At 29.8% G+C, this 12,180-nt stretch overlaps 1 protein-coding gene and 1 long non-coding RNA gene across 2 annotated transcripts in view; one reads left to right on the forward strand and one right to left on the reverse strand.

Moving 5' to 3' along the window:
- LOC113401913 (paired box pox-neuro protein) overlaps positions 1 to 12,180 on the forward strand; it is a 57,194-nt gene that overhangs the window by 27,604 nt on the left and 17,410 nt on the right. Inside the window, exon 3 of the mRNA XM_026641991.2 lies at positions 8,788 to 9,008. Coding sequence (XP_026497776.1) covers positions 8,788 to 9,008 — 221 coding nt within the window. The remainder of the gene's footprint in view (positions 1 to 8,787; positions 9,009 to 12,180) is intronic.
- Positions 2,802 to 3,742, reverse strand: LOC135193984 (uncharacterized). The gene is made up of 2 exons (XR_010309536.1): positions 3,585 to 3,742; positions 2,802 to 3,081 (listed from the first exon to the last, which is right to left on the reverse strand). It is a non-coding gene; the product is annotated as an uncharacterized LOC135193984 (long non-coding RNA).

Below are 12,180 nucleotides of genomic sequence, written 5' to 3' on the forward strand. Positions count from 1 at the left end.
TTAGTGAAATTATTCTACAAGAAAAGTCTACAAAGTACATAATTAGTCCCTACCAAGTACCCATTCGGATGATTGCATATTTTAGTAAAATGAACAGAAGCGCAGCCGCAATAAAACACTCAGAGGCTTAATAAAAATCGGTAGTTAAATAAGTATATATATTATTTTATATTTATAATTTCAACGTCACTGTTCAGCTTGTGATGTTCTATTACTCAAAATAATGCAGGATGCAGATTACGGTAATATTCTACAGTCAAATACCCATACAGCTTTCGAGTAAGATATTAAAATTGTTCCTTTTAGTATATCCATACTCACACTACGTTTTGGTGGTTTTTGTAGCAAAATATTAAATACATGTTTTTATTTTAATTTAACTTCAAGGGAATTACAATTGTATAGATACGTTGTAACTGGTCATATTATATCTAGAACCAAGTTTTAATATATCATACAATAGATATACAAGACAATATCAATATAATTTGTGAAATATATATTGATATCGTAAACATCGATCATGTATAGTATTGATATGTAATACCATATCAATATAATATATTGTCATGTCCATATAAATCTTACGTTACTCTCCAAATGCGGTTAAAATCAAATGAGCCTGGCATCAGATCGAATTTTCTAGTTCGGTGTTTACAACTGTATTACAATCTTAGATCGTAAGCTTTTATATTTTATTGTTAATTAATTGAAATGGAAAAAAACCGATATTTTGTGCGGTCGTAAAGTCAGATTAGGCAATGGTGCGAAATGATTGAATTAGATCAATTATATCCTTAAAATTAGTCTATGAATACATTTATATTTTTATGGAATATAGAAACTTGATAAAATTTTTTTTTACTAATCTTTGTTCTCTTTTTAAATTATTTTTATAACTCGTATTATTACGATTGATTTCAATATTATAGATAAAAAAATACATCAGAAATTTTTAAAAATCGAATAAGTATAATTTTTAAAATTTTAAGTATCTGTGTGGGTAAAATATTGACATGTTTTTGCCCTTTTAGAGTTGAGATTAAATCGTGATTCATATTGCGTAACGTGAACTTTATATTCGGTTTTTAAACGTAACTACATTTATTTTTGAAGTTTAAAGTTGATACGACAATTGTCATGTTATTGACATTAATGTGAAAAGTTGACTTCATAGTTCATGTTGACACGTGTGGCAGTAGCTTTATAAATACGTCTCGTTTTCCCTCCACTTGATCACGCAGATGTGTTCGATCACTTATAAGGCAAAGGTTAAATACATTACCGAAAACGATAATTAAAAAATGCATGAATAACATTGTAAGCACATTCATTAGTTATCTTCACACCACCTACTCGAAAAAACTAAATAAAAATACTAAATTGTGTTTAATATAATTAGCTGATACATGTTTTAATTACTTAATGAAGTTATAGGAAATGTTCAATGAAACATCTTTGTTTATTTCAATAAAATAAATAGTTAAATTTTACCACAACAATTTTTAAAGCAGCTTATATTACCTGTGCCATAAGGGCTTTTAAGTTGAAATATTATTTTACGCGCTATTTTGTGCGTATCGACTGGCTGTAAGCTGGAGCTTACAAAATAACAGCCATAAGTATCGATCCACTAGGTACTGAATTACCTCTTGAGGAGTAGATTTGGAGTTTTAAATTCAAATTTAACCCCAACGGGGTTTGCAGCATGCAAGTTGTCTCAAGATGTTTTCATTGAGGCAAGATCAATTGTAACCTCAAATTAAAATCGCCTGAAAATCTGTAGAGCTTGATAGATTTGAATACGATGTTCGGTTAACAACCCCTTATTCTATCCCTGATATAACACAATGGAAGATTGACCCATCTAACATCTGTGTATTAATATAAACAAAATATGATAAATTTTATAATTTTTATTGTAATTTTATATTTTTTTTGTGTTTTAATCGGCTCAACTACAATGTTAATAATTGGGAAATTTGCATAGTTCGATGGGCGGCGTATTGTCAAAGTATGAAATAGTTACTTTTTCTGACTGTGCCGCGCCATACGCGGTGAAGATCAAATAAGTATAATTTGCATTCCTATGAAACATAAAAAAAATATTGTTTATGGATAACTAAGCCCTAGAATTTTAATCTTATAAATAATTACGGTATCTACTGCACAGTGGCCGCTGATATTATCTCTGAATCTTATCTTTATCTCATATTTAAATATCTGTTAAACGAAGCGTCATGTCAACCACTTTCGACTTTCTCTAAACCAAAATCTTGTCTAATATATAGCCGAGTTATCTGCTTTGACTAATTTAAGTTTGTTGTTTTAATCGATAATGATATGGATTTACATATTTTAGTTTATTGATATTTCCAATTTCTTTTCCTACACTTAAAAATCATACCTATATATTTTTTTACACGCGGAAAATCAAATTAAAGATAATTAGTCATTTGTAATCAATAAATGTTTATGGTAATTATAAACATTTTAGAACAGTCATAGATTATTTTATCATTAATAAAAACAGAGAAACAACTTCGTTCGCAGGCTGGCCGTTTTAATTGGATTATTAAATAAGTTAAAAATAGAAAAAAAGGGCTTTTATTTGGCGTTCCATTTAAAACAAATTGCAATAATAAGTATTCTTGATTGAATTGTCTCAAATGCAAAATTGTTATCCAAATGCAATCCAACTCACAGATACACAAAAAAAAGTTATTTAAATTAAAAAGATTATGTTTATAATATGTATACTATAAATATATTATAAACATAATCTGTATATATGCTATTCATATTATTTTAAAGATATTTTTTTTAATTTACTCGTTACATAAAAGCTTGTTAATAAGTTTGAATTTATTTTTATTTTGTTCAAGTCAAGACATTTTTAGGTCTACTTCCTTACTGGTGTCATATATTTACACCACATTTTCTCTATCTTGCGACTCTGTGGTGTTAATTGGTTCTCTGATAACTCATGAGGTTCATACACCTTTGTTGCTTTTGGCTTGCTGAACTTTAAATCTTCGTAGTCAACTCCATGTCTTATCCAATTGACTATGTAACCTGACTCTGTAACAAAATTGTAGCCTGTTACAAGAACTGTAATATAAAATTATTCTGCTTTAAATTTACAAATAATTACGAAAGAATTTCATAATAGGTACATATATGATGAAAAATGTATCTTTGAACAAATCCTTCATTTACTAGCTAGTACAGGTCATGTCACGGTAGCATGCGAAACCGACGGCGCCCGCCGAAGAGACGGAGAGGGTTGGTTTTTTCGTGGGTATTCCGGAGTACTAGTCGCTCTGGGTAACGATGAGTTCCACATACCCACTTCACGTGGGGGAGGGAGAAAAAAGGTACAAGGTAAGAAAGAAAGTAACAGCTGGTAAATGAGCCACAGCTGGGCTAAGGTCTGAGTAGGTTATGAGCTCTTTTCACGTTGCTCCAGGCCGGATTGGTAGATACAAATGTGGCAGTTTTTTCTTTGGCAAAAGTATTGCATTAATATATTAATTTTCTGATAGTATGCAGTACCTACTAGAGTAAAGAATTGTTAAACTTACGATTATAGTTCTCAATAATATCAGGTCTAAGTGTTCCAACCGTATAGAACTTTAAATTATCCACAGCAGCTCTGTATTCTTCGCAACGACATCTATCCATTAATAAAATAATATGCTCATAAATAAATATAAATATAAAAATAACTCCAATATTGACAGAAAATTTCGTATGAAAAATGAAAAAAATATACGTTTTCTTACAAATAATATTAATTATCTATGGGTGTACTTAATAAAAATATATCTAAGGAGTTCAATATGTATAACACTGTTAATTAAAAACTATTTTTTTGTATCTTATGAAAGTAAATGTTGAACAATGTTGTTATATTTTTATATAACTAAAGTTGCATTGCTTTTTAGAACAAGTTAAAATATTATCTAAATACCTACATAAAGAATATACAAGTAATTAATTAATTTAAGTAAACTTCCATCAATTAGGCAACACGATTTTTACCACAGATAAATTAAACTTTGTAATAAAAGTTGCAAACGTTCAAGCAGACAAAAAATACTTTACGTCAAGTTGACGTTTCGAATACAAATAGGGATCTTACGAGTAACTGATGACATAGTTATATGAAAACTTTTTCTCGTCATATGTAGGTAGTTACGGCGTCCACAATCGCAATATTAGCATTTTTGCTTCATTTATTACGCATTTTGATAGAGTTTAGAGCAATTTTAACGTATTAATTGGCAACATTTATTATTATTCTTTCTTTTACAACATAAGGCATTAAAAGCGTGTTTTTTTACTCATAAACTAATAGTAAATGTTCTTTAGTTCCTTGAAGTTACAAACACGTTTGCAAGTATATACATTTTGTACTTTTTAACCTGTCTCTTAAACTCTGGAGGTTTAATATATTATTCTATAATACTTACTTAACATCTATATCACTTGGGGAAGCTTCGGTCATATTTTTTTCACATTTTATATTTCAACACCCCTATTACTTTGCTATATTTCATATAATATATAGACAATAATGATTATAGCATAAAATGATACCAATCGTGAAAAATAACATACTAAATACTTTAAAAAAATATAATTGTCTATTGCGAAAAATAACATACTAAATAATTAATAAAGTTATTAATGGTCTATTGTCTTTTTCATGACTCCTTCAGAATTATTATTAATAATCTATTTGCAATTTTGGTTACCATATTTGCATTTAAACATTATATAATAATAAGTATTAATTTATAACAAAAAAAAAAACGTTCGAAGGTTTCACGCCGTGAGTGATTAAACACAAATGAAGACCATAAATAAATTTATCGCTAAACTTGAAAAACGGCGCGATAACATGTAAATAATCACGTGCATATGTTTAATTTAACAAATTAAATTACCTATTACCATAATTATATTAAAATAGTATTCTACTATCTATTAATACTGATATGAAGAAAATAAAATATTTAAAAATAATCTTTATGATACTTCATCAAGATTATTATAACCAGTTGCCGCTAAAATTTTGCTTAAAATGAATATCGTGCTTAGTGAAACATCATGAGGAACCTCACGTGTAGGATGTAACTGTCAAAATTTCAAATTGTGTCAAAACCCATCTTACGGTGCTGTCAGCACTGGATTTTGACTGCAGTGGAAAATTACAGGATGTTATTTTATTTTAATTTTTCATTACATATGAAAAACAAAGACAAAAATTGATTGCGCGTCTATTTCTGCACGAATGTATGAAACATCAAATATTTTTTTAGAAAATCATAAAACTGTACAGGTTTTATTTGAAATTAATATGTATATACATAATATATATCTAATATTACATTAAGAGGCAAAACAGAACAGCCAAAACAGGCTTTATAAAGTCAACGTTTTCAACCACAGATAACAATATTATTAATCAAATTATAAACCGTCTTGAATAAAACAATAAACGTAATAACATATCTATTTTATATCTATTTTTTATTATTGTACAGTATTCGATTTAATGATTGCTAAATTGACCTTAAATTCAAGGAATCCAAAAATCACCGCTCCCGTTCCCTAACACCGTTGTAATTGACGGAGCTATAAAATTAGTCACAAGTTGTAAAGATCGCAATAACTTGCGCGATATACGAGCGATATTCTTTCGCAAAAAATCGTTTAAATAACCTTTTACGATGCGATTGTAAAACTGGGAGCATAATATTAGCGTTGATCGGACGCGCGCAATTCACTCCTTTAAGAACATTTCCTTGAAAGGTAAATCGTAAACTTGGAATACATATTCAGTGCACATAGTTCTTATGAAATTAAACACAGAGTATGTAATGCTATAAATGTTTAATACAATGTTATTCGCGTCTAGCAAACAACATTGTTCGGAATGATTCTTAGAAGTTTTCAAATATTGTAATTAATGATGAAAAAATCTGATAAAATATATTAGAAGCGAACTCTTCGTTTCGGTTTTCATACTAGGAGTTGTTTATTTGAATTTAAGGACTTATATCATACGACTTTTGTGTCATACAGTCTTATACCAGAAAACTTTAACGACAAAGTTTAAACTCAATCAGATAAATGACGAATGAACACATTTGTCAGATCGCGAGACATTTTCCAGATTCAATAGTTTTATATCGCAAGACTCAAGAGTTGCTTGTCATAATTCTCATTCTCATATTCGCTTTTTTTCTGTCAAGTATCGGTACGATTTCTAGATTTCGTATAATACGAATCTTAAATGTAGATACATAACAACAAAATTACAATATATTTGACAGACATATTTTGAAGAAATTATAATTATCGAATCCAAGTGTACCAAAACAAATCGAATACATAGCGTCAATAGTAATTGGACTTTCTTAACTCCTCTTTTACAACTACCGTGACCCCAGAATTCTCGAGCAAAAATAATCTTTGTAGTGTTAAGTTTTAAGTATGTTTCACCGTGGCAAATTATGGCAGTCCAGTAAGAGCAATCGTAATGCGAGGAAAGCAATTTGCAACCGTTCGAATCGCGGTGGTTTTGAATGACAATACCCGTGAAATGGTGTGGCGGGTGTGTTAAAAGAAATAGCAATAAATACTAATCGCTACAAACAAATTACAACTCTAAGTTTATGGTATTAAGATGATAAATCGCTCGGCTCGAATGTTTTATTACTTTACAATGGCAGTAACGGTAGCCGTTAAGTTCGTAAAGGATTTAATCCTAGAATTTAAGCTGTATAGAAAATCGACTTGCTATAAAGCCTGATTAATCATTAAACTGTTAATAGAAGTAATTTAATGATCCACCGTAATGTTACGTCGAAATATATTTTCACTTATTACTTTTTTACTCTGCGACTTTAAATAGTTGTCTTAATAAACTTTTTCTTTTCTTTTTTTTTTACTCTGCCCTTAACCGAAACTATTTGGGGTCGACGAAATATGTCTTTTCCTTCCATTCTCTTTAATATATAAAAAGTATAAAAAAATTAATTAATTAATTAATGCTTACTTAAATTTATAATGATATCATTTTTGAAACTTAATTTAAATGAAAACAAATAACGTAAGAAATGGAGTTAACTCACTTGATGATTTACCTATAGACTTTAAAGATACCGCTAGCAAACGGTAGTAAGTCGTAACTCCAACCGATCTATTGGTACCACTTGTTTGCTCGGATTGACATTTCAGTTTACAGTAATTTCTAGAATTTATGATGTTGTTAATGTCAATTTCACTATTAAATGCGTATACCATAATAAAGTTAACTAATTAATTTTGATCCTTCGCCTTTTTGTTTTTGTTAATATATATTTTGTGATGTTTATCAAAACAAATAAAATTTTAAATTATAATGACGGAAACTATCACATAATTTACCGTAATGTCAAATTTAAAAATCGAATACACGAAAATAATAATATTTATACAACGACTATAACAAAGTTCATAATCGTTGTTCAGGTAGGACGTATTGATGTTCGCATTTGGCAATCAAATAAATATTAGTCCAAACGAGACAGGTGTACCGCAAAATAACTCAATGAAACCTTTGTTTCCAATTGACAGATAAATAACCTCTTCCTAATGAACGTAAATTATGATTGTGGTTTTTTATTACTTTTAGATTACATTTGTATCTCTTTTGTCTATTTTCCATTGAAAAATATTTCGTAATAAGTATTTGACATAATGTTTACGAAATTCCAATTTGGTTTAGAAAAAAACTAAGTTTATTTTTTAATGTGATTCAAACCAGCCAGTCTTTTGTCTGTCTGTATGTCTGTGTTCTGTTATATGTTTATGACACGTTATGTGTAGTTTAGAAGTGACATAAAATGCTTTCGAAAAATAATAATTAAACTGTCCAGGACTTTTTATTAATAGTTTTATGTACTACGAACAGTCTGAAGTCAGTGTCAATTTTTTTTTGTTGTATATTTACATACATGTAAACAAGCTTAGTCCAAAATTAGACATACGTGAGTATTTAAATTCCAATGGCATTAACCGGAAATTGCGATTGTATTTTTACAAAACCACAAAGGAACTGTGTAATGGAAGAAGAACTAAACACTCCCGCTACTCAAGTGACTTCTTAACTTCACTACCTTTACCATTCCTAATTCAACCAAATAGCAAAAGATCTTTTTTATTTATGTTTTAGTACATCTTAGGTCTATAAAGGTCTTCATAATTAAGTCATAATTCGAACTCCTTTTATCATCAGCTCATCGCAATTATAAACAATGTACTTACATGTATTTGTCAGTTAATATGTTTTAATCAAAGCTTGCGACTTAATTTTAAAATTGTGCTCAAAGCATACACCTTTGGCGCTAGTGGTTTTATATATTTATTTAATTTTAATACTTGGATAAGTTAATGAAATAGGTCTACATCATCAAGATTATAAGCGATTCAGAGTGTTTGAAATAAAAAGGAAATAATGCAAGTTATATAATAAACTGATTTCTTTTTTTGCCAGTTGCTAGTAACATTAAATGAAGGACTGGATGGATGAACGTCGCAATAATCTATGAATAAAACAAATTGAATATAAATTTCAAAAAAATGTAGACCATCATTCATAAGGTAAACTCAAATTAGAGTGACAATCGATAAAAATCGTTTTCTACGGCGCAATTACAAAGAGTCAGAAATCGTTAAGTTTTTACAATGAGTTACATATTATTCGTTTATTCATAAGACGTGTCTCCTTTCCAGGCCAGGCAGGCGTGAACCAGCTGGGAGGCGTGTTTGTAAACGGCCGGCCCCTTCCCGATGTGGTCCGCAAGAGGATCGTCGAGCTCGCCATATTGGGAGTACGGCCATGTGACATCAGTAGACAGCTACTCGTGTCACATGGCTGCGTGTCCAAGATTCTGACAAGATTCTACGAGACTGGCTCGATTCGACCTGGATCCATCGGCGGTAGCAAGACTAAGGTTAGTTGAAGATTTTTCTTGGTTAAATTGCTGGTGAGTAAGTACCATTATTATTCTAAACGGATATCCGTTGAACTTCATGTTATTACCTCGTTTATTTTACAATTAGAAAAGATTAAATTTCTTATCTGTTCTTATAACGAAAAAAAAAACATAAGAATAGATACCAAAAAACAACACCATATTTATAAAACAAAAGTTTTTCAACATTTAATAAGTTTTATTTCATTTACTAAAATTTCTAATGCAAAAATAATCGAACAATTTTCACACGTCGAATCTACTAATTACTTACGGCTATAAATCACTATTTCGAGTTCTGCATTGCACAATTTATTTGTCATTTTAAATTTATTAGGAAGATTAAAAACAAGGATAAAAACAAAATAAACATTGCAACCGTGGGGATCGTTCGGAGCGGCGAATCGAGTGGGTCACGGCGGCAATCAGGTGTAATTATAAACTATAAAATGACCTGCCTTTCGGCTTCTTATGGTGGCCTTTCGACACGCCCGACAAGCAGTGATATGAACGTGTGAGGGTTCCGTATTAACTACCTCATGTCCATAATAAGTTACAACGTAACTTGATGTGATTCGGGGTAGGAAATTGTAGATTATTTCAATTAATTATGATTTCATTATCAAACATTTTATTAAATTATAATTAATTCAGTTAGATCGATTTTCAGGATTTTTCAAAATATACAAATTTTTATTTTAGTTTATGACATTTAAAAATACGTATTGACAGTTTAATGTCTGATGAATACGTTCCATAAAAACAGTTATCAGACCGTTTTTAGTCACTCGTATCTCAATCGATGTATCCTAAAACCGAGTGTGTGTAAAAATCGCTCACAATCCAATGATCGTATTCATCGACCTCACTAAATTCGGTACGCCAATAAAATCTCCATTTTAGTTGTATCACAAACGAACGCCGACGTCAGAAATTGATTACAACAAAATACTTTGAATCACCGAATACTTTTATTGATGCTGTTATGGGAATGCTTAATTGACTACTAATCAACTATATATTGCATGGATCGAATGATTTCTGAACTCGACAACACAAAAATGAATTCATATTGAACTCTATATATAAGGTTAATAGCTGTATGACCGTTCGGAAATTTCTTAAATAAAAATATTACGTATTAAAGCTCTATATTAGTATTCCTTTGCCAATTTAATTTAAAAAAACAATACGATACATTTGTACCTACGATTATGAACATATTCTATAATATACTTATAGGCACCGCTTAGCTGAATAATTAATTTCTTTATTGAGTAGTAAGAGTTCCAGCCACATTAGAATAAATCGTGCACAGATACAGCAATGACATTATCGTGGTTATATATTAAATTCCAAGCATTAAAGAAACTTTCTAAATTAAAATATAATTTAAAACTCATAGTTTAGCCATATTAAGACTTTGAAGCAAGCGTTAAAATAAACTGATTTAATTATTAAAAAATCAATATGGAAACAGTCATCTATAAGACACGGATACTTATAATTGTTTAATCGGTATCATCAACCTTCGCCTTAATACCTAAGGTTGCGAATGAAGGCACCTTGAATTAGGAACAGGGATTAAAACATTTTTATAATCTTTTTATTAGTAATTCAGTTATCTGATAATAAAACGCAAACACAGCGATTAAGTTACCTTTTTCATGCAAACATTAATTGTAAATTAAATTAAACATTTAGTATGTTTTCTTAACTGCGTCGCTAGCATAGTGGTTAGCTTGTAAGGCTTAAATACGCAGTCTCGAAAATCTTCATTCGGTGTGATAAAAAGTTACACTTCCAAGTCGAAGCAATATCGTAAAGCTATTAGTTTTGCGCCTGATGTCTCTCAGTTCTTGTCGGAATACTGTCCCAGATAATGAAAGTCAGAGATACATTACACATTAGAACACAGGCGCTTTCCCTAGCATCTTATTAGTGTTTACGCACATATTTCTGCTCTATAACATCTCCTCAAATTTCTATAGAAAATGTTGAAAATGAACTTTGGAAGAAAATTAACTGAAATTTCGTAAATCGTTTTGTTTTCAGAGATTACATATATAATACACATCATTTTTTTTTTAATCTTCCATGAAAAGTTGCACAATGATTGATTACTTAATTTATTGCCTTACAAGTTACCTATCGCGTTGCTAAAACGTACCAATTATCCGGTAGAAATAATATAACGCGTTTTAACTAACCCGACCGCGACGAATCCACACTGTGGGAAACCACGCTATTGCGTATATTGTAACAAATATTTACCGTTACAAACATGTGTTACGAATAGCGAAAATCACATGAAAATTTACAGAATACATTCGTCTAACCATTAAAATAACACACGCTAATTAAGTCTTAATTGCTTTTTAGTAAATGTTCGAAAACCGTATGAATTCATTTTAAAAATAACCGCCTACGCTTTAGATCTGAAGCCGTAACGATTAGAGCGATATGACACGCTTTTTCTTTAATAATCTGTGGTGATTACAGAAGCGTTTATACTCTATATCGGTCGAGCTTCCATTTGTTATAATTCATAATTGTACTCGGCAATCAATCGATTTCTACTTCGTAATAGACTCACGAAACATTTATCTCACGAGCATTTAATTTTTCAACTTTTATTTTATGATGTTTCTACTTTTTTTTTGTTTTGATTATTGATGCTTTGATGGGTTCGAAAGAATTTATAAGCACTATAGTATAATGGTATACCTTTAGTTCGTAATTTTATTAAAATTAAATGTTCAAACCATAATATGTGTTATGTTTTTAAAGTTATTACACTATATTCATTTCAATTGAAATTAAACTCATTTGCCTTTCATTTGAAATATTTCTCGGAATTTATTCAGTTACTTGTGTAATTGTTTTTACTGTTAAAAATAGAATATTTTCTTCGCTTTTAAAGATAATTACATATATTTTAATACAACATACACTTATACTAGTCTTCGCGTAAAAGCTTGTTTCTTTGCATAATAGCATAATGTCGTACTTAATTGATACCAATACGCGACAAGTTATGACTGTAATGGTGACAGATTTCGATTGCTTCTGAAATTATTTATATTGAAAATATTATTAAGTTGCCTTAAATAAATTGTTATGATACTATTATCGCTCCGTATTTTGCAAT

Source organism: Vanessa tameamea, chromosome 23, assembly GCF_037043105.1.
Source record: "Vanessa tameamea isolate UH-Manoa-2023 chromosome 23, ilVanTame1 primary haplotype, whole genome shotgun sequence".
Classification (NCBI taxonomy): Eukaryota; Metazoa; Arthropoda; class Insecta; order Lepidoptera; family Nymphalidae; genus Vanessa; species Vanessa tameamea.